Below are 23,814 nucleotides of genomic sequence, written 5' to 3'. Positions count from 1 at the left end.
AGAGACTGCCTCGCGTTATTAATGAGCTAACTGTCTCTTTTTGAACCCAGGCTGTTATTTAACAGTCAGGAGCTGATTGGCCGGTGATAGTACCAGACACTTTATCACTTCTCCTCCCTTATCACTGCTTCATACATCTACCCCTGAGTCTTGTTGGCCGTGCAGCATGGATGATGCCTCAGGTGACCTGCGGGAGGGCGCAGCACAGTGTACACATTCCCGATTCTCTGGATCATATCACATTAGCAGAATATACTGTGCCCATGTTATATATCTACATTGTAGCCCATGCGGTCACCAGCCACGCCAATTCTCTCCTTACCAGCATGGTGTTGGCGCAGTCTGACATCAGCCGGATATACGGCTTCAGGACATCGTAGTGGAAGGCCGGAGTCAGCAGCTTGCGGTGCTGGAACCACTTCTGTCCCGATAACACCAGCAGCCCCTTCCCTGGGGGGACATGTAGTAGTTAGGGCAGAGCAGTGCGGATATACAGTGACCTGAGCTGGACCCATAGAAGACACAGGGTTTAATATAAAGGTGGAAGTCCATCTATATGTAGGTGGACAAATGGACGCAACTTACATTTATTACTGCCTTGTGTGTGCAGGATGAGGGGCGGATATGTGCAAGCTCAGTACAGAACATATAAGTACATCACCCCCCCCCCCCCCCTGCGGCCCACCTACCCTTCCTATCCATTCCTTTCCATGTAATAAGGTTATATTCGCATCGCCCCACTCACAACAGGAAATAGAGAGATGAGGGCAAATCCCACCCCTGACCCAACAATTACACAAATTTGGAAAATAGAATTCCTTTGTGTGAATAATGTCTTCCTCAGCTGGTTCTTGTAATGCAGTATGATGTCCCCATTCTGTGCCCTGACATTACATTGTAGTATAATGGACAGACATTTCTTTCTGTATTAACAGCTTATAAGAGGGCACCAATAATGAAGCGGGCAGTGCCACGCTGTCTGTATTATATGGCGGACTCTGAGATACTGATGTACTATATTCCTGTCACTGGGATGATCTGTGAATTGTATGGGGGCCATATAAAAGCTCTTCCTGCATGGTTTCATGTAGATGCTATCTGCGCTGTATGGTGGTCACTGGGATGCTGACTGTATTGTATGCAGATCTCTGGGGGGTTTCTCTTTAATGACGGTCATGTGCAGAAGTACAGTCATGTGGATGCTATCTGCGCTGTATGGTGGTCACGGGGATGCTGACTGTATTGTATGCAGATCTCTGGGGGGTTTCTCTTTAATGACGGTCATGTGCAGAAGTACAGTCATGTGGATGCTATCTGCGCTGTATGGTGGTCACTGGGATGCTGACTGTATTGTATGCAGATCTCTGGGGGGTTTCTCTTTAATGACGGTCATGTGCAGAAGTACAGTCATGTGGATGCTATCTTTATTGGCAGATACTGGTATGTATCTTGGCTAAGGGTAACGGTGCGCTAATGTAATGTCCGTATCACATGTACACGCACACACATTCATTCTGGGGGCAATTTCTGACAGGAGCCATGTAACCCACCAGCTGTATATTTGGATTGTGGGAGGAAACCAGAGACCCCTGAGGAAACCCACGCAAGCACAGGGAGAACCCTGTGGGAATTGAACCCATGACCTCAGTGCCTGGGGGCATCACTATTCACCAACATATAACATACCGATCCATGGGGTGATGAAGTAATAGCCAATACTATCCTTGGGATCTATAGAAAGGAAACAATTGTATTATTAGAGCTGTTCCCGATACAGGGTGAGTATAACAATACCGCGGTCACAGATGTGGCGGACGTGTAGCGGTATATAGTGGATGGTGAGTATAACAATACCGTGGTCACAGATGGCGGACGTGTAGTGGTATATAGTGGATGGTGAGTATAACAATACCGCGGTCACAGATGTGGCGAACGTGTAGCGGTATATAGTGGAGAGTGAGTATAACAATACTGCGGTCACAGATGTGGCGGATGTGTAGCAGTATATAGTGGAGGGTGAGTATAACAATACTGCGGTCACAGATGTGGTGGACGTGTAGCTATATATAGTGGAGGGTGAGTATAACAATACTGCGGTCACAGATGTGGCGGACGTGTAGCGGTATATAGTGGAGGGTGAGTATAACAATACCGTGGTCACAGATGTGGCGGACGTGTAGCGGTATATAGTGGAGGGTGAGTATAACAATACCGCGGTCACAGATGTGGCGGACGTGTAGCGGTATATAGTGGAGGGTGAGTATAACAATACTGTGGTCACAGATGTGGCGGATGTGTAGCCGTATATAGTGGAGGGTGAGTATAACAATACTGCGGTCACAGATGTGGCGGACGTGTAGCGGTATATAGTGGAGGGTGAGTATAACAATACTGCGGTCACAGATGTGGTGGACGTGTAGCTATATATAGTGGAGGGTGAGTATAACAATACTGTGGTCACAGATGTGGCGGATGTGTAGCAGTATATAGTGGAGGGTGAGTATAACAATACCGCGGTCACAGATGTGGCGGACGTGTAGCGGTATATAGTGGAGGGTGAGTATAACAATACTGCGGTCACAGATGTGGCGGACGTGTAGCGGTATATAGTGGAGGGTGAGTATAACAATACCGCGGTCACAGATGTGGCGGACGTGTAGCAGTATATAGCGGAGGGTGAGTATAACAATACCGCGGTCACAGATGTGGCGGACGTGTAGCAGTATATAGTGGAGGGTGAGTATAACAATACTGTGGTCACAGATGTTGCGGACGTGTAGCGGTATATAGCGGAGGATGAGTATAACAATACTGCGGTCACAGATGTGGCGGACGTGTAGCAGTATATAGTGGAGGGTGAGTATAACAATACCGTGGTCACAGATGTGGCGGCCATGTAGCGGTATATAGCGGAGGATGAGTATAACAATACTGCGGTCACAGATGTGGTGGACGTGTAGCAGTATATAGTGGAGGGTGAGTATAACAATACTGCGGTCACAGATGTGGCGGACGTGTAGCGGTATATAGTGGAGGGTGAGTATAACAATACCGCGGTCACAGATGTGGCGGACGTGTAGCGGTGTATAGCGGAGGGTGAGTATAACAATACTGCGGTCACAGATGTGGCGGACGTGTAGCGGTATATAGTGGAGGGTGAGTATAACAATACCGCGGTCACAGATGTGGCGGACGTGTAGCGGTATATAGTGGAGGGTGAGTATAACAATACCGCGGTCACAGATGTGGCGGACGTGTAGCAGTATATAGCGGAGGGTGAGTATAACAATACCGCGGTCACAGATGTGGCGGACGTGTAGCAGTATATAGTGGAGGGTGAGTATAACAATACTGTGGTCACAGATGTTGCGGACGTGTAGCGGTATATAGCGGAGGATGAGTATAACAATACCGCGGTCACAGATGTGGCGGACGTGTAGCAGTATATAGTGGAGGGTGAGTATAACAATACCGTGGTCACAGATGTGGCGGCCATGTAGCGGTATATAGCGGAGGATGAGTATAACAATACTGCGGTCACAGATGTGGCGGACGTGTAGCGGTATATAGCGGAGGGTGAGTATAACAATGCCGTGGTCACAGATGTGGCGGACGTGTAGCGGTATATAGCGGAGGGTGAGTATAACAATACCGTGGTCACAGATGTGGCGGACGTGAAGTGGTATATAGCGGAGGGTGAGTATAACAATACCGCGGTCACAGATGTGGCGAACGTGTAGCGGTATATAGCGGAGGGTGAGTATAACAATACTGTGGTCACAGATGTGGCGGATGTGTAGCGGTATATAGCGGAGGGTGAGTATAACAATACCGCGGTCACAGATGTGGCGGACGTGTAGTGGTATATAGTGGAGGGTGAGTATAACAATACTGCGGTCACAGATGTGGCGGACGTGTAGCGGTATATAGTGGAGGGTGAGTATAACAATACCGCGGTCACAGATGTGGCGGACGTGTAGCGGTATATAGTGGAGGGTGAGTATAACAATACTGCGGTCACAGATGTGGCGGACGTGTAGCGGTATATAGCGGAGGGTGAGTATAACAATACCGCGGTCACAGATGTGGCGGATGTGTAGCGGTATATAGCGGAGGGTGAGTATAACAATACCGCGGTCACAGATGTGGCGGACGTGTAGCGGTATATAGTGGAGGGTGAGTATAACAATACCGCGGTCACAGATGGCGGACGTGTAGCGGTGTATATAGCGGAGGGTGAGTATAACAATACCATGGTCACAGATGTGGCGGACGTGTAGCGTTATATAGTGCGGGCACAGATGTGGCAGACGTGTAGCCGTATATAGTGGAGGGTGAGTATAACAATACCGCTGTCACAGATGTGACGGACATGTAGCGGTATATAGTGGAGGGTGAGTATAACAATACTGCGGTCACAGATGTGGCGGACGTGTAGTGTTATATAGTGGAGGGTGAGTATAACAATACCGCTGTCACAGATGTGGCGGACGTGTAGCGGTGTATATAGTGGAGGGTGAGTATAACAATACTGCGGTCACAGATGTGGCGGACGTGTAGTGTTATATAGTGGAGGGTGAGTATAACAATACCGCTGTCACAGATGTGGCGGACGTGTAGCGGTATATAGCGGAGGGTGAGTATAACAATACTGCGGTCACAGATGTGGCGGATGTGTAGTGGTATATAGCGGAGGGTGAGTATAACAATACTGCGGTCACAGATGTGGCGGACGTGTAGTGTTATATAGCGGAGGGTGAGTATAACAATACTATGGTCACAGATGTGGCGGACGTGTAGCGGTATATAGCGGAGGGTGAGTATAACAATACTGCGGTCACAGATGTGGCGGACGTGTAGCGGTATATAGTGGAGGGTGAGTATAACAATACTGTGGTCACAGATGTGGCGGACGTGTAGCGATATATAGCGGAGGGTGAGTATAGCGGTATATAGCGGAGGGTGAGTATAACAATACCGTGGTCACAGATGTGGCGGACGTGTAGCGTTGTATAGCGGAGGGTGAGTATAACAATACTGTGGTCACAGATGTGGCGGACGTGTAGCGGTATATAGCGGAGGGTGAGTATAACAATACTGCGGTCACAGATGTGGCGGACGTGTAGCGGTGTATATAGTGGAGGGTGAGTATAACAATACCGTGGTCACAGATGTGGCGGATGTGTAGCGGTATATAGTGGAGGGTGAGTATAACAATACCGTGGTCACAGATCTGGCGGATGTGTAGTGGTATATAGTGGAGGGTGAGTATAACAATACCGCAGTCACAGATGTGGCGGACGTGTAGCGGTATATAGTGGAGGGTGAGTTTAACAATACCGTGGTCACAGATGTGGCGGATGTTTGGCGTTATATAGTGGAGGGTGAGTATAACAATACTGTGGTCACAGATGTGGCGGATGTGTAGCGGTATATAGCGGAGGGTGAGTAAAACAATACCGCGGTCACAGATGTGGTGTACGTGTAGCGATATATAGTGGAGGGTGAGTATAACAATACTGCGGTCACAGATGTGGCGGACGTGTAGCGTTATATAGTGGAGGGTGAGTATAACAATACCGCGGTCACAGATGTGGCGGACGTGTAGAGGTATATAGTGGAGGGTGAGTATAACAATACCGCGGTCACAGATGTGGCGGACGTGTAGCGGTATATAGTGGAGGGTGAGTATAACAATACCGCGGTCACAGATGTGGCGGATGTGTAGCAGTATATAGCGGAGGATGAGTATAACAATACTGCGGTCACAGATGGCGGACGTGTAGCGGTGTATATAGCGGAGGGTGAGTATAACAATACCGCGGTCACAGATGGCGGACGTGTAGCAGTATATAGTGGAGGGTGAGTATAACAATACCGCAGTCACAGATGGCGGACGTGTAGCGGTGTATATAGCGGAGGGTGAGTATAACAATACCGCGGTCACAGATGGCGGACGTGTAGCGGTATATAGTGGAGGGTGAGTATAACAATACTGTGGTCACAGATGTGGCGGACATGTAGCGGTATATAGCGGAGGGTGAGTATAACAATACCACGGTCACAGATGTGGCGGACGTGTAGAGGTATATAGCGGAGGGTGAGTATAACAATACCGCAGGTCACAGATGTGGCGGACGTGTAGCAGTATATAGTGGAGGGTGAGTATAACAATACCGCGGTCACAGATGTGGCGGACGTGTAGCGGTATATAGTGGAGGGTGAGTATAACAATACCGCGGTCACAGATGTGGCGGACGTGTAGCGGTATATAGTGGAGGGTGAGTATAACAATACTGCGGTCACAGATGTGGCGGACGTGTAGCGGTATATAGTGGAGGGTGAGTATAACAATACCCCAGTCACCGATGTGGCAGACGTGTAGCGGTATATAGTGGAGGGTGAGTATAACAATACTGCGGTCACAGATGTGGCGGATGTGTAGCAGTATATAGTGGAGGGTGAGTATAACAATACCGCGGTCACAGATGTGGCGGACGTGTAGCGGTGTATATAGCGGAGGGTGAGTATAACAATACCATGGTCACAGATGTGGCGGACGTGTAGCGGTATATAGTGGAGGGTGAGTATAACAATACTGTGGTCACAGATGTGGCGGACGTGTAGCGGTATATAGTGGAGGGTGAGTATAACAATACTGCGGTCACAGATGTGGCGGACGTGTAGCGGTATATAGTGGAGGGTGAGTATAACAATACTGCGGTCACAGATGTGGCGGACGTGTAGCGTTATATAGCGGAGGGTGAGTATAACAATACCACGGTCACAGATGTGGCGGACGTGTAGCGGTATATAGTGGAGGGTGAGTATAACAATACTGTGGTCACAGATGTGGCGGATGTGTAGCAGTATATAGCGGAGGATGAGTATAACAATACTGCGGTCACAGATGTGGCGGATGTGTAGCGGTATATAGTGGAGGGTGAGTATAACAATACTGCAGTCACAGATGTGGCGGACGTGTAGCGGTATATAGTGGAGGGTGAGTATAACAATACCGCGGTCACAGATGTGGCGGACGTGTAGCGGTATATAGTGGAGGGTGAGTATAACAATACTGTGGTCACAGATGTGGCGGATGTGTAGCGGTATATAGTGGAGGGTGAGTATAACAATACTGTGGTCACAGATGTGGCGGATGTGTAGCGGTATATAGTGGAGGGTGAGTATAACAATACTGCGGTCACAGATGTGGGGGACCTGTAGCGGTATATAGTGGAGGGTGAGTATAACAATACCGCGGTCACAGATGTGGCGGATGTGTAGCAGTATATAGTGGAGGGTGAGTATAACAATACCGAGGTCACAGATGTGGCGGACGTGTAGCGGTATATAGTGGAGGGTGAGTATAACAATACTGCGGTCACAGATGTGGCGGACATGTAGCGTTATATAGTGGAGGGTGAGTATAACAATACTGCGGTCACAGATGTGGCGGACGTGTAGCGTTATATAGTGGAGGGTGAGTATAACAATACCGCGGTCACAGATGTGGCGGACGTGTAGCGGTATATAGTGGAGGGTGAGTATAACAATACCGCGGTCACAGATGTGGCGGACGTGTAGCGTTATATAGTGGAGGGTGAGTATAACAATACCGTGGTCACAGATGTGGCGGACGTGTAGCGGTATATAGTGGAGGGTGAGTATAACAATACCGCAGGTCACAGATGTGGCGGACGTGTAGCGATATATAGTGGAGGGTGAGTATAACAATACTGTGGTCACAGATGTGGCGGATGTGTAGCGGTATATAATTGAGGGTTAGTATAACAATACTGTGGTCACAGATGTGGCGGACGTGTAGCGGTATATAGTGGAGGGTGAGTATAACAATACCGTGGTCACAGATGTGGCGGACGTGTAGCGTTATATAGTGGAGGGTGAGTATAACAATACCGTGGTCACAGATGTGGCGGACGTGTAGCGGTATATAGTGGAGGGTGAGTATAACAATACCGCAGTCACAGATGTGGCGGACGTGTAGCGGTATATAGTGGAGGGTGAGTTTAACAATACCGCGGTCACAGATGTGGCGGACGTGTAGCGTTATATAGTGGAGGGTGAGTATAACAATACTGCGGTCACAGATGTGGCGGACGTGTAGCGGTATATAGTGGAGGGTGAGTATAACAATACTGCGGTCACAGATGTGGCGGACGTGTAGCGTTATATAGTGGAGGGTGAGTATAACAATACTGCGGTCACAGATGTGGCGGACGTGTAGCGGTATATAGTGGAGGGTGAGTATAACAATACTGCGGTCACAGATGTGGGGGACCTGTAGCGGTATATAGTGGAGGGTGAGTATAACAATACTGCGGTCACAGATGTGGCGGACGTGTAGCGTTATATAGTGGAGGGTGAGTATAACAATACTGCGGTCACAGATGTGGCGGACGTGTAGCGATATATAGTGGAGGGTGAGTATAACAATACCGTGGTCACAGATGTGGGGGACCTGTAGCGGTATATAGTGGAGGGTGAGTATAACAATACTGCGGTCACAGATGTGGCGGACGTGTAGCATTATATAGTGGAGGGTGAGTATAACAATACTGCGGTCACAGATGTGGCGGACGTGTAGCGGTATATAGTGGAGGGTGAGTATAACAATACTGTGGTCACAGATGTGGCGGATGTGTAGCGGTATATAGTGGAGGGTGAGTATAACAATACCGCAGTCACAGATGTGGCGGACGTGTAGCGGTATATAGTGGAGGGTGAGTATAACAATACTGTGGTCACAGATGTGGCGGACGTGTAGCGGTGTATATAGTGGAGGGTGAGTATAACAATACCGTGGTCACAGATGTGGCGGATGTGTAGCGGTATATAGTGGAGGGTGAGTATAACAATACCGTGGTCACAGATGTGGCGGATGTGTAGCGGTATATAGTGGAGGGTGAGTATAACAATACCGCGGTCACAGATGTGGCGGATGTGTAGCAGTATATAGCGGAGGATGAGTATAACAATACTGCGGTCACAGATGTGGCGGACGTGTAGCGGTATATAGTGGAGGGTGAGTATAACAATACTGTGGTCACAGATGTGGCGGACGTGTAGCATTATATAGCGGAGGATAAGTATAACAATACTGCAGTCACAGATGTGGCGGACGTGTAGCGATATATAGTGGAGGGTGAGTATAACAATACTGTGGTCACAGATGTGGCGGACGTGTAGCGGTATATAGTGGAGGGTGAGTATAACAATACCGTGGTCACAGATGTGGCGGATGTGTAGTGTTATATAGTGGAGGGTGAGTATAACAATACTGCAGTCACAGATGTGGCGGACGTGTAGCGGTGTATATAGTGGAGGGTGAGTATAACAATACTGCGGTCACAGATGTGGCGGACGTGTAGCGTTATATAGTGGAGGGTGAGTATAACAATACCATGGTCACAGATGTGGCGGACGTGTAGCGGTATATAGTGGAGGGTGAGTATAACAATACTGCGGTCACAGATGTGGCGGATGTGTAGAGGTATATAGCGGAGGGTGAGTATAACAATACCGCAGGTCACAGATGTGGCGGACGTGTAGCGATATATAGTGGAGGGTGAGTATAACAATACTGTGGTCACAGATGTGGCGGACGTGTAGCGGTATATAGTGGAGGGTGAGTATAACAATACTGTGGTCACAGATGTGGCGGATGTGTAGCGGTATATAGTGGAGGGTGAGTATAACAATACTGTGGTCACAGATGTGGCGGATGTGTAGCGGTATATAGTGGAGGGTGAGTATAACAATACTGCGGTCACAGATGTGGGGGACCTGTAGCGGTATATAGTGGAGGGTGAGTATAACAATACTGCGGTCACATATGTGGCGGACGTGTAGCGTTATATAGTGGAGGGTGAGTATAACAATACTGCGGTCACAGATGTGGCGGACGTGTAGCGGTATATAGTGGAGGGTGAGTATAACAATACTGCGGTCACAGATGTGGGGGACCTGTAGCGGTATATAGTGGAGGGTGAGTATAACAATACTGCGGTCACAGATGTGGCGGACGTGTAGCGTTATATAGTGGAGGGTGAGTATAACAATACTGCGGTCACAGATGTGGCGGACGTGTAGCGATATATAGTGGAGGGTGAGTATAACAATACCGTGGTCACAGATGTGGGGGACCTGTAGCGGTATATAGTGGAGGGTGAGTATAACAATACTGCGGTCACAGATGTGGCGGACGTGTAGCGTTATATAGTGGAGGGTGAGTATAACAATACTGCGGTCACAGATGTGGCGGACGTGTAGCGATATATAGTGGAGGGTGAGTATAACAATACCGTGGTCACAGATGTGGGGGACCTGTAGCGGTATATAGTGGAGGGTGAGTATAACAATACTGCGGTCACAGATGTGGCGGACGTGTAGCGGTATATAGTGGAGGGTGAGTATAACAATACTGTGGTCACAGATGTGGCGGATGTGTAGCGGTATATAGTGGAGGGTGAGTATAACAATACCGCAGTCACAGATGTGGCGGACGTGTAGCGGTATATAATGGAGGGTGAGTATAACAATACTGTGGTCACAGATGTGGCGGATGTGTAGTGTTATATAGTGAAGGGTGAGTATAACAATACTGCAGTCACAGATGTGGCGGACATGTAGCGGTGTATATAGTGGAGGGTGAGTATAACAATACCGTGGTCACAGATGTGGCGGATGTGTAGCGGTATATAGTGGAGGGTGAGTATAACAATACCGTGGTCACAGATGTGGCGGATGTGTAGCGGTATATAGTGGAGGGTGAGTATAACAATACCGCGGTCACAGATGTGGCGGATGTGTAGCAGTATATAGCGGAGGATGAGTATAACAATACTGCGGTCACAGATGTGGCGGACGTGTAGCGGTATATAGTGGAGGGTGAGTATAACAATACTGTGGTCACAGATGTGGCGGACGTGTAGCATTATATAGCGGAGGATAAGTATAACAATACTGCAGTCACAGATGTGGCGGACGTGTAGCGGTATATAGTGGAGGGTGAGTATAACAATACCGCGGTCACAGATGTGGTGGACGTGTAGCTATATATAGTGGAGGGTGAGTATAACAATACTGTGGTCACAGATGTGGCGGACATGTAGCGGTATATAGCGGAGGGTGAGTATAACAATACCGCGGTCACAGATGTGGCGGACGTGTAGCAGTATATAGCGGAGGGTGAGTATAACAATACCGTGGTCACAGATGTGGCGGATGTGTAGCGGTATATAGTGGAGGGTGAGTATAACAATACCGCGGTCACAGATGTGGCGGACGTGTAGCGATATATAGTGGAGGGTGAGTATAACAATACTGTGGTCACAGATGTGGCGGACGTGTAGCGGTATATAGTGGAGGGTGAGTATAACAATACTGTGGTCACAGATGTGGCGGACGTGTAGCGGTATATAGTGGAGGGTGAGTATAACAATACTGTGGTCACAGATGTGGCGGACGTGTAGCAGTATATAGTGGAGGGTGAGTATAACAATACCGCGGTCACAGATGTGGCGGACGTGTAGCGTTATATAGCGGAGGGTGAGTATAACAATACTGTGGTCACAGATGTGGCAGACGTGTAGCGGTATATAGCGGAGGGTGAGTATAACAATACTGCGGTCACAGATGTGGCGGACGTGTAGCGTTATATAGTGGAGGGTGAGTATAACCATACTGTGGTCACAGATGTGGCGGACGTGTAGTGGTATATAGTGGAGGGTGAGTATAACAATACCGTGGTCACAGATGTGGCGGACGTGTAGCGTTATATAGTGGAGGGTGAGTATAACAATACCGTGGTCACAGATGTGGCGGACGTGTAGCGGTATATAGCGGAGGGTGAGTATAACAATACCGCAGTCACAGATGTGGCGGATGTGTAGCGGTATATAGTGGAGGGTGAGTATAACAATACCGCGGTCACAGATGTGGCAGACGTGTAGCGGTATATAGTGGAGGGTGAGTATAGCAATACCGTGGTCACAGATGTGGCGGACGTGTAGCGGTATATAGTGGAGGGTGAGTATAACAATACTGTGGTCACAGATGTGGCGGACGTGTAGCGGTATATAGTAGAGGGTGAGTATAACAATACTGTGGTCACAGATGTGGCGGACGTGTAGTGGTATATAGTGGAGGATGAGTATAACAATACTGCGGTCACAGATGTGGCGGACGTGTAGCGTTATATAGTGGAGGGTGAGTATAACAATACTGTGGTCACAGATGTGGCGGACGTGTAGCGGTATATAGTGGAGGCTGAGTATAACAATACTGTGGTCACAGATGTGGCGGATGTGTAGTGTTATATAGTGGAGGGTGAGTATAACAATACTGCAGTCACAGATGTGGCGGACGTGTAGCGGTGTATATAGTGGAGGGTGAGTATAACAATACCGTGGTCACAGATGTGGCGGATGTGTAGCGGTATATAGTGGAGGGTGAGTATAACAATACTGTGGTCACAGATGTGGCGGATGTGTAGCGGTATATAGTGGAGGGTGAGTATAACAATACTGTGGTCACAGATGTGGCGGATGTGTAGCGGTATATAGTGGAGGGTGAGTATAACAATACTGCGGTCACAGATGTGGGGGACCTGTAGCGGTATATAGTGGAGGGTGAGTATAACAATACTGTGGTCACAGATGTGGCGGACGTGTAGCGATATATAGCGGAGGGTGAGTATAGCGGTATATAGCGGAGGGTGAGTATAACAATACCGTGGTCACAGATGTGGCGGACGTGTAGCGTTGTATAGCGGAGGGTGAGTATAACAATACTGTGGTCACAGATGTGGCGGACGTGTAGCGGTATATAGCGGAGGGTGAGTATAACAATACTGCGGTCACAGATGTGGCGGACGTGTAGCGGTGTATATAGTGGAGGGTGAGTATAACAATACCGTGGTCACAGATGTGGCGGATGTGTAGCGGTATATAGTGGAGGGTGAGTATAACAATACCGCAGTCACAGATGTGGCGGACGTGTAGCGGTATATAGTGGAGGGTGAGTTTAACAATACCGCGGTCACAGATGTGGCGGACGTGTAGCGGTATATAGCAGAGGGTGAGTATAGCGGTATATAGCGGAGGGTGAGTATAACAATACCGTGGTCACAGATGTGGCGGACGTGTAGCGTTGTATAGCGGAGGGTGAGTATAACAATACTGTGGTCACAGATGTGGCGGACGTGTAGCGGTATATAGCGGAGGGTGAGTATAACAATACTGTGGTCACAGATGTGGCGGACGTGTAGCGATATATAGCGGAGGGTGAGTATAGCGGTATATAGCGGAGGGTGAGTATAACAATACCGTGGTCACAGATGTGGCGGACGTGTAGCGTTGTATAGCGGAGGGTGAGTATAACAATACTGTGGTCACAGATGTGGCGGACGTGTAGCGGTATATAGCGGAGGGTGAGTATAACAATACTGCGGTCACAGATGTGGCGGACGTGTAGCGGTGTATATAGTGGAGGGTGAGTATAACAATACCGTGGTCACAGATGTGGCGGATGTGTAGCGGTATATAGTGGAGGGTGAGTATAACAATACCGCAGTCACAGATGTGGCGGACGTGTAGCGGTATATAGTGGAGGGTGAGTTTAACAATACCGCGGTCACAGATGTGGCGGACGTGTAGCGATATATAGTGGAGGGTGAGTATAACAATACTGCGGTCACAGATGTGGCGGACGTGTAGCGTTATATAGTGGAGGGTGAGTATAACAATACCGCGGTCACAGATGTGGCGGACGTGTAGAGGTATATAGTGGAGGGTGAGTATAACAATACTGCAGTCACAGATGTGGCGGACGTGTAGCGGTGTATATAGTGGAGGGTGAGTATAACAATACTGCAGTCACAGATGTGGCGGACGTGTAGCGGTGTATATAGTGGAGGGTGAGTATAACAATACTGCGGTCACAGATGTGGCGGACGTGTAGCGGTATATAGTGGAGGGTGAGTATAACAATACTGCGGTCACAGATGTGGCGGACGTGTAGCATTATATAGCGGAGGGTGAGTATAACAATACCACGGTCACAGATGTGGCGGACGTGTAGCGGTATATAGTGGAGGGTGAGTATAACAATACTGCGGTCACAGATGTGGCGGACGTGTAGCGGTATATAGTGGAGGGTGAGTATAACAATACTGCGGTCACAGATGTGGCGGATGTGTAGCGGTATATAGTGGAGGGTGAGTATAACAATACCGCGGTCACAGATGTGGCGGATGTGTAGCAGTATATAGCGGAGGATGAGTATAACAATACTGCGGTCACAGATGTGGCGGACGTGTAGCGGTATATAGTGGAGGGTGAGTATAACAATACTGTGGTCACAGATGTGGCGGACGTGTAGCGTTATATAGCGGAGGGTGAGTATAACAATACCATGGTCACAGATGTGGCGGACGTGTAGCGGTATATAGTGGAGGGTGAGTATAACAATACCGCGGTCACAGATGTGGCGGATGTGTAGCAGTATATAGCGGAGGATGAGTATAACAATACTGCGGTCACAGATGTGGCGGACGTGTAGCGATATATAGTGGAGGGTGAGTATAACAATACCGCAGGTCACAGATGTGGCGGACGTGTAGCGATATATAGTGGAGGGTGAGTATAACAATACTGTGGTCACAGATGTGGCGGACGTGTAGCGGTATTTAGTGGAGGGTGAGTATAACAATACTGTGGTCACAGATGTGGCGGATGTGTAGCGGTATATAGTGGAGGGTGAGTATAACAATACTGTGGTCACAGATGTGGGGGACGTGTAGCGGTATATAGTGGAGGGTGAGTATAACAATACTGCGGTCACAGATGTGGGGTACTTGTAGCGGTATATAGTGGAGGGTGAGTATAACAATACTGCGGTCACAGATGTGGCGGACGTGTAGCGTTATATAGTGGAGGGTGAGTATAACAATACTGCGGTCACAGATGTGGCGGACGTGTAGCGTTATATAGTGGAGGGTGAGTATAACAATACTGTGGTCACAGATGTGGCGGACGTGTAGCGGTATATAGTGGAGGGTGAGTATAACAATACTGCGGTCACAGATGTGGCGGACGTGTAGCGTTATATAGTGGAGGGTGAGTATAACAATACCATGGTCACAGATGTGGCGGACGTGTAGCGGTATATAGTGGAGGGTGAGTATAACAATACTGCGGTCACAGATGTGGCGGACGTGTAGCGGTATATAGTGGAGAGTGAGTATAACAATACTGCGGTCACAGATGTGGCGAACGTGTAGCGGTATATAGTGGAGGGTGAGTATAACAATACCATGGTCACAGATGTGGCGGACGTGTAGCGGTATATAGTGGAGGGTGAGTATAACAATACCGCAGGTCACAGATGTGGCGGACGTGTAGCGATATATAGTGGAGGGTGAGTATAACAATACTGTGGTCACAGATGTGGCGGACGTGTAGCGGTATATAGTGGAGGGTGAGTATAACAATACTGCGGTCACAGATGTGGCGGACGTGTAGCGGTATATAGTGGAGGGTGAGTATAACAATACTGCGGTCACAGATGTGGCGGACGTGTAGCGGTATATAGTGGAGGGTGGGTATAACAATACTGCGGTCACAGATGTCGGATGTGTAGCGGTATATAGTGGAGGGTGAGTATAACAATACTGTGGTCACAGATGTGGCGGACGTGTAGCGTTATATAGTGGAGGGTGAGTATAACAATACTGTGGTCACAGATGTGGCGGACGTGTAGAGGTATATAGCGGAGGGTGAGTATAACAATACCACGGTCACAGATGTGGCGGACGTGTAGCGGTATATAGTGGAGGGTGAGTATAACAATACCGCGGTCACAGATGTGGCGGACGTGTAGCGTTATATAGCGGAGGGTGAGTATAACAATACCATGGTCACAGATGTGGCGGACGTGTAGCGGTATATAGTGGAGGGTCAGTATAACAATACTGTGGTCACAGATGTGGCGGATGTGTAGCGCTATATAGTGGAGGGTGAGTATAACAATACCATGGTCACAGATGTAGCGGACGTGTAGCGGTATATAGTGGAGGGTGAGTATAACAATACTGTGGTCACAGATGTGGCGGATGTGTAGCGGTATATAGTGGAGGGTGAGTATAACAATACTGTGGTCACAGATGTGGCGGACGTGTAGCGGTATATAGCGGAGGGTGAGTATAACAATACCGCAGTCACAGATGTGGTGGATGTGTAGCGGTATATAGTGGAGGGTGAGTATAACAATACCGTGGTCACAGATGTGGCGGACGTGTAGCGGTATATAGTGGAGGGTGAGTATAACAATACCGCGGTCACAGATGTGGCGGACGTGTAGAGGTATATAGCGGAGGGTGAGTATAACAATACTGCGGTCACAGATGTGGGGGACGTGTAGCGGTATATAGTGGAGGGTGAGTATAACAATACCTAGGTCACAGATGTGGCGGACGTGTAGCGGTATATAGTGGAGGGTGAGTATAACAATACCGCGGTCACAGATGTGGCGGATGTGTAGCAGTATATAGCGGAGGATGAGTATAACAATACTGCGGTCACAGATGTGGCGGACGTGTAGCGATATATAGTGGAGGGTGAGTATAACAATACCGCAGGTCACAGATGTGGCGGACGTGTAGCGATATATAGTGGAGGGTGAGTATAACAATACTGTGGTCACAGATGTGGCGGACGTGTAGCGGTATTTAGTGGAGGGTGAGTATAACAATACTGTGGTCACAGATGTGGCGGATGTGTAGCGGTATATAGTGGAGGGTGAGTATAACAATACTGTGGTCACAGATGTGGCGGATGTGTAGCGGTATATAGTGGAGGGTGAGTATAACAATACTGTGGTCACAGATGTGGCAGACGTGTAGCGGTATATAGTGGAGGGTGAGTATAACAATACCGCGGTCACAGATGTGGCGGACGTGTAGCGGTATATAGTGGAGGGTGAGTATAACAATACTGCGGTCACAGATGTGGCGGACGTGTAGCTATATATAGTGGAGGGTGAGTATAACAATACTGCGGTCACAGATGTGGGGTACTTGTAGCGGTATATAGTGGAGGGTGAGTATAACAATACTGCGGTCACAGATGTGGCGGACGTGTAGCGTTATATAGTGGAGGGTGAGTATAACAATACTGCGGTCACAGATGTGGCGGACGTGTAGCGTTATATAGTGGAGGGTGAGTATAACAATACCATGGTCACAGATGTGGCGGACGTGTAGCGGTATATAGTGGAGGGTGAGTATAACAATACCGCAGGTCACAGATGTGGCGGACGTGTAGCGATATATAGTGGAGGGTGAGTATAACAATACTGTGGTCACAGATGTGGCGGACGTGTAGCGGTATATAGTGGAGGGTGAGTATAACAATACTGTGGTCACAGATGTGGCGGATGTGTAGCGGTATATAGTGGAGGGTGAGTATAACAATACTGTGGTCACAGATGTGGCGGATGTGTAGCGGTATATAGTGGAGGGTGAGTATAACAATACTGCGGTCACAGATGTGGGGGACCTGTAGCGGTATATAGTGGAGGGTGAGTATAACAATACTGCGGTCACAGATGTGGCGGACGTGTAGCGTTATATAGTGGAGGGTGAGTATAACAATACTGCGGTCACAGATGTGGCGGACGTGTAGCGGTATATAGTGGAGGGTGAGTATAACAATACTGCGGTCACAGATGTGGGGGACCTGTAGCGGTATATAGTGGAGGGTGAGTATAACAATACTGCGGTCACAGATGTGGCGGACGTGTAGCGTTATATAGTGGAGGGTGAGTATAACAATACTGCGGTCACAGATGTGGCGGACGTGTAGCGATATATAGTGGAGGGTGAGTATAACAATACCGTGGTCACAGATGTGGGGGACCTGTAGCGGTATATAGTGGAGGGTGAGTATAACAATACTGCGGTCACAGATGTGGCGGACGTGTAGCATTATATAGTGGAGGGTGAGTATAACAATACTGCGGTCACAGATGTGGCGGACGTGTAGCGGTATATAGTGGAGGGTAAGTATAACAATACTGTGGTCACAGATGTGGCGGATGTGTAGCGGTATATAGTGGAGGGTGAGTATAACAATACCGCAGTCACAGATGTGGCGGACGTGTAGCGGTATATAGTGGAGGGTGAGTATAACAATACTTTGGTCACAGATGTGGCGGATGTGTAGTGTTATATAGTGGAGGGTGAGTATAACAATACTGCAGTCACAGATGTGGCGGACGTGTAGCGGTGTATATAGTGGAGGGTGAGTATAACAATACCGTGGTCACAGATGTGGCGGATGTGTAGCGGTATATAGTGGAGGGTGAGTATAACAATACCGTGGTCACAGATGTGGCGGATGTGTAGCGGTATATAGTGGAGGGTGAGTATAACAATACCGCGGTCACAGATGTGGCGGATGTGTAGCAGTATATAGCGGAGGATAAGTATAACAATACTGCGGTCACAGATGTGGCGGACGTGTAGCGGTATATAGTGGAGGGTGAGTATAACAATACTGTGGTCACAGATGTGGCGGACGTGTAGCATTATATAGCGGAGGATAAGTATAACAATACTGCAGTCACAGATGTGGCGGACGTGTAGCGATATATAGTGGAGGGTGAGTATAACAATACTGTGGTCACAGATGTGGCGGACGTGTAGCGGTATATAGTGGAGGGTGAGTATAACAATACTGTGGTCACAGATGTGGCGGACGTGTAGCGGTATATAGTGGAGGGTGAGTATAACAATACTGTGGTCACAGATGTGGCGGACGTGTAGCAGTATATAGTGGAGGGTGAGTATAACAATACCGCGGTCACAGATGTGGCGGATGTGTAGCAGTATATAGTGGAGGGTGAGTATAACCATACCGCGGTCACAGATGTGGCGGACGTGTAGCGTTATATAGTGGAGGGTGAGTATAACAATACCGCGGTCACAGATGTGGCGGACGTGTAGCAGTATATAGCGGAGGGTGAGTATAACAATACTGCGGTCACAGATGTGGCGGACGTGTAGCGTTATATAGTGGAGGGTGAGTATAACCATACTGTGGTCACAGATGTGGCGGACGTGTAGTGGTATATAGTGGAGGGTGAGTATAACAATACCGTGGTCACAGATGTGGCGGACGTGTAGCGTTATATAGTGGAGGGTGAGTATAACAATACCGTGGTCACAGATGTGGCGGACGTGTAGCGGTATATAGCGGAGGGTGAGTATAACAATACCGCGGTCACAGATGTGGCGGATGTGTAGCGGTATATAGTGGAGGGTGAGTATAACAATACCGCGGTCACAGATGTGGCAGACGTGTAGCGGTATATAGTGGAGGGTGAGTATAGCAATACCGTGGTCACAGATGTGGCGGACGTGTAGTGGTATATAGTGGAGGATGAGTATAACAATACTGCGGTCACAGATGTGGCGGACGTGTAGCGTTATATAGTGGAGGGTGAGTATAACAATACTGTGGTCACAGATGTGGCGGACGTGTAGCGGTATATAGTGGAGGGTGAGTATAACAATACTGTGGTCACAGATGTGGCGGATGTGTAGTGTTATATAGTGGAGGGTGAGTATAACAATACTGCAGTCACAGATGTGGCGGACGTGTAGCGGTGTATATAGTGGAGGGTGAGTATAACAATACCGTGGTCACAGATGTGGCGGATGTGTAGCAGTATATAGCGGAGGATGAGTATAACAATACTGCGGTCACAGATGGCGGACGTGTAGCGGTGTATATAGCGGAGGGTGAGTATAACAATACCGCAGTCACAGATGGCGGACGTGTAGCAGTATATAGCGGAGGGTGAGTATAACAATACCGCAGTTACAGATGGCGGACGTGTAACGGTGTATATAGCGGAGGGTGAGTATAACAATACCGCGGTCACAGATGGCGGACGTGTAGCGGTATATAGTGGAGGGTGAGTATAACAATACCCCAGTCACCGATGTGGCGGACGTGTAGCGGTATATAGTGGAGGGTGAGTATAACAATACCGCGGTCACAGATGTGGCGGACGTGTAGCGGTATATAGCGGAGGGTGAGCATAACAATACTGCGGTCACAGATGTGGCGGATGTGTAGCAGTATATAGTGGAGGGTGAGTATAACAATACCGCGGTCACAGATGTGGCGGACGTGTAGTGGTGTATATAGCGGAGGGTGAGTATAACAATACCATGGTCACAGATGTGGCGGACGTGTAGCGGTATATAGTGGAGGGTGAGTATAACAATACTGTGGTCACAGATGTGGCGGACGTGTAGCGGTATATAGTGGAGGGTGAGTATAACAATACCTAGGTCACAGATGGCGGACATGTAGCGGTATATAGTGGAGGGTGAGTATAACAATACCGCGGTCACAGATGTGGCGGACGTGTAGCGTTATATAGTGGAGAGTGAGAATAATAATACTGTGGTCACAGATGTGGCGGATGTGTAGCGGTATATAGTGGAGAGTGAGAATAATAATACCGTGGTCACAGATGTGGCGGCCATGTAGCGGTATATAGCGGAGGGTGAGTATAACAATACCGCGGTCACAGATGTGGCGGACGTGTAGCGGTATATAGTGGAGGGTGAGTATAACAATACTGTGGTCACAGATGTGGCGAACGTGTAGCGGTATATAGTGGAGGGTGAGTATAACAATACTGCGGTCACAGATGTGGTGGACGTGTAGCGGTATATAGCGGAGGGTGAGTATAACAATACCGTGGTCACAGATGTGGCGGACGTGTAGCAGTATATAGTGGAGGGTGAGTATAACAATACCGCGGTCACAGATGTGGCGGATGTGTAGTGGTATATAGTGGAGGGTGAGTATAACAATACCGCGGTCACAGATGTGGCGGACGTGTAGCAGTATATAGTGGAGGGTGAGTATAACAATACCGCGGTCACAGATGTGGCGGACGTGTAGCAGTATATAGTGGAGGGTGAGTATAACAATACTGCAGTCACAGATGTGGCGGATGTGTAGTGGTATATAGTGGAGGGTGAGTATAACAATACTGCGGTCACAGATGTGGCGGACGTGTAGCGGTATATAGTGGAGGGTGAGTATAATAATACTGTGGTCACAGATGTGGCGGACGTGTAGTGGTATATAGCGGAGGGTGAGTATAACAATACCGCGGTCACAGATGTGGCGGACGTGTAGCGGTATATAGTGGAGGGTGAGTATAACAATACTGCGGTCACAGATGTGGCGGACGTGTAGCGGTATATAGTGGAGGGTGAGTATAACAATACCTAGGTCACAGATGGCGGACATGTAGCGATATATAGTGGAGAGTGAGAATAATAATACTGTGGTCACAGATGTGGCGGACATGTAGCGGTATATAGCGGAGGGTGAGTATAACAATACCGCGGTCACAGATGTGGCGGACGTGTAGCAGTATATAGCGGAGGGTGAGTATAACAATACCGTGGTCACAGATGTGGCGGATGTGTAGCAGTATATAGTGGAGGGTGAGTATAACAATACCGTGGTCACAGATGTGGCGGACGTGTAGTGGTATATAGTGGAGGGTGAGTATAACAATACCGCGGTCACAGATGTGGCGGACGTGTAGCGGTATATAGCGGAGGGTGAGTATAACAATACTGCGGTCACAGATGTGGCGGACGTGTAGAGGTGTATATAGTGAAGGGTGAGTATAACAATACAGTGGTCACAGATGTGGCGGACGTGTAGCGGTATATAGTGGAGGGTGAGTATAACAATACTGCGGTCACAGATGTGGCGGACGTGTAGCGTTATATAGTGGAGGGTGAGTATAACAATACTGCGGTCACAGATGTGGCGGACGTGTAGCGGTATATAGTGGAGGGTGAGTATAACAATACCGCGGTCACAGATGTGGCGGACGTGTAGCGGTATATAGTGGAGGGTGAGTATAACAATACCGCGGTCACAGATGTGGCGGATGTGTAGCAGTATATAGTGGAGGGTGAGTATAACAATACCGCGGTCACAGATGTGGCGGATGTGTAGCGGTATATAGTGGAGGGTGAGTATAACAATACCGCGGTCACAGATGTGGCGGACGTGTAGCGGTATATAGTGGAGGGTGAGTATAACAATACCGCGGTCACAGATGTGGCGGACGTGTAGCGGTATATAGTGGAGAGTGAGTATAACAATACTGCGGTCACAGATGTGGTGGACGTGTAGCGGTATATAGTGGAGGGTGAGTATAACAATACTGTGGTCACAGATGTGGCGGACGTGTAGAGGTATATAGCGGAGGGTGAGTATAACAATACCGCGGTCACAGATGTGGCGGACGTGTAGAGGTATATAGCGGAGGGTGAGTATAACAATACCGTGGTCACAGATGTGGCGGACGTGTAGAGGTATATAGCGGAGGGTGAGTATAACAATACCGCGGTCACAGATGTGGCGGACGTGTAGCGGTATATTGTGGAGAGTGAGTATAACAATACTGCGGTCACAGATGTGGCGGACGTGTAGCGGTATATAGTGGAGGGTGAGTATAACAATACCGCGGTCACAGATGTGGCGGACGTGTAGAGGTATATAGCGGAGGGTGAGTATAACAATACCGTGGTCACAGATGTGGCGGACGTGTAGAGGTATATAGCGGAGGGTGAGTATAACAATACCGCGGTCACAGATGTGGCGGACGTGTAGCGGTATATAGTGAAGGGTGAGTATAACAATACTGTGGTCACAGATGTGGCGGATGTGTAGTGTTATATAGTGGAGGGTGAGTATAACAATACTGTGGTCACAGATGTGGCGGATGTGTAGTGGTATATAGTAGAGGGTGAGTATAACAATACCGTGGTCACAGATGTGGCGGACGTGTAGCGTTATATAGTAGAGGGTGAGTATAACAATACCGTGGTCACATATGTGGCAGACGTGTAGCGGTATATAGTGGAGGGTGAGTATAACAATACTGTGGTCACAGATGTGGCGGACGTGTAGAGGTATATAGCGGAGGGTGAGTATAACAATACCGTGGTCACAGATGTGGCGGACGTGTAGAGGTATATAGCGGAGGGTGAGTATAACAATACCGCGGTCACAGATGTGGCGGACGTGTAGCGGTATATAGTGAAGGGTGAGTATAACAATACTGTGGTCACAGATGTGGCGGATGTGTAGTGTTATATAGTGGAGGGTGAGTATAACAATACTGTGGTCACAGATGTGGCGGATGTGTAGTGGTATATAGTGGAGGGTGGGTATAACAATACTGCGGTCACAGATGTCGGATGTGTAGCGGTATATAGTAGAGGGTGAGTATAACAATACCGTGGTCACAGATGTGGCGGACGTGTAGCGGTATATAGTGGAGGGTGAGTATAACAATACCGCGGTCACAGATGTGGCGGACGTGTAGCGGTATATAGTGGAGGGTGAGTATAACAATACCGTGGTCACAGATGTGGCGGACATGTAGCGGTATATAGCGGAGGGTGAGTATAACAATACCGCGGTCACAGATGTGGCGGACGTGTAGCGGTGTATAGTGGAGGGTGAGTATAACAATACCGCGGTCACAGATGTGGCAGACTTGTAGCGGTATATAGTGGAGGGTGAGTATAACAATACCGCGGTCACAGATGTGGCGGACGTGTAGCGTTATATAGTGGAGAGTGAGAATAATAATACTGTGGTCACAGATGTGGCGGATGTGTAGTGTTATATAGTGGAGGGTGAGTATAACAATACTGTGGTCACAGATGTGGCA

At 48.7% G+C, this 23,814-nt stretch overlaps 1 protein-coding gene across 1 annotated transcript in view; it reads right to left on the bottom strand.

Annotated features, from left to right (window-relative positions):
* LOC146026860 (cytochrome P450 4B1-like) overlaps positions 1–23,814 on the bottom strand; it is a 94,721-nt gene that overhangs the window by 47,017 nt on the left and 23,890 nt on the right. The window contains exons 4-5 of the mRNA XM_083157906.1: positions 1,687–1,731; positions 323–450 (exon numbers count right to left, since the gene is read on the bottom strand). Of these exons, the coding sequence (XP_083014032.1) occupies positions 323–450; positions 1,687–1,731 (173 nt within the window). The remainder of the gene's footprint in view (positions 1–322; positions 451–1,686; positions 1,732–23,814) is intronic.

The sequence above is a fragment of the Crinia signifera genome, chromosome 8 (genome assembly GCF_055691185.1).
Source record: "Crinia signifera chromosome 8, ASM5569118v1, whole genome shotgun sequence".
In the NCBI taxonomy this organism is placed as follows: Eukaryota; Metazoa; Chordata; class Amphibia; order Anura; family Myobatrachidae; genus Crinia; species Crinia signifera.
This window is presented reverse-complemented; position numbering and strand designations above follow the sequence as displayed.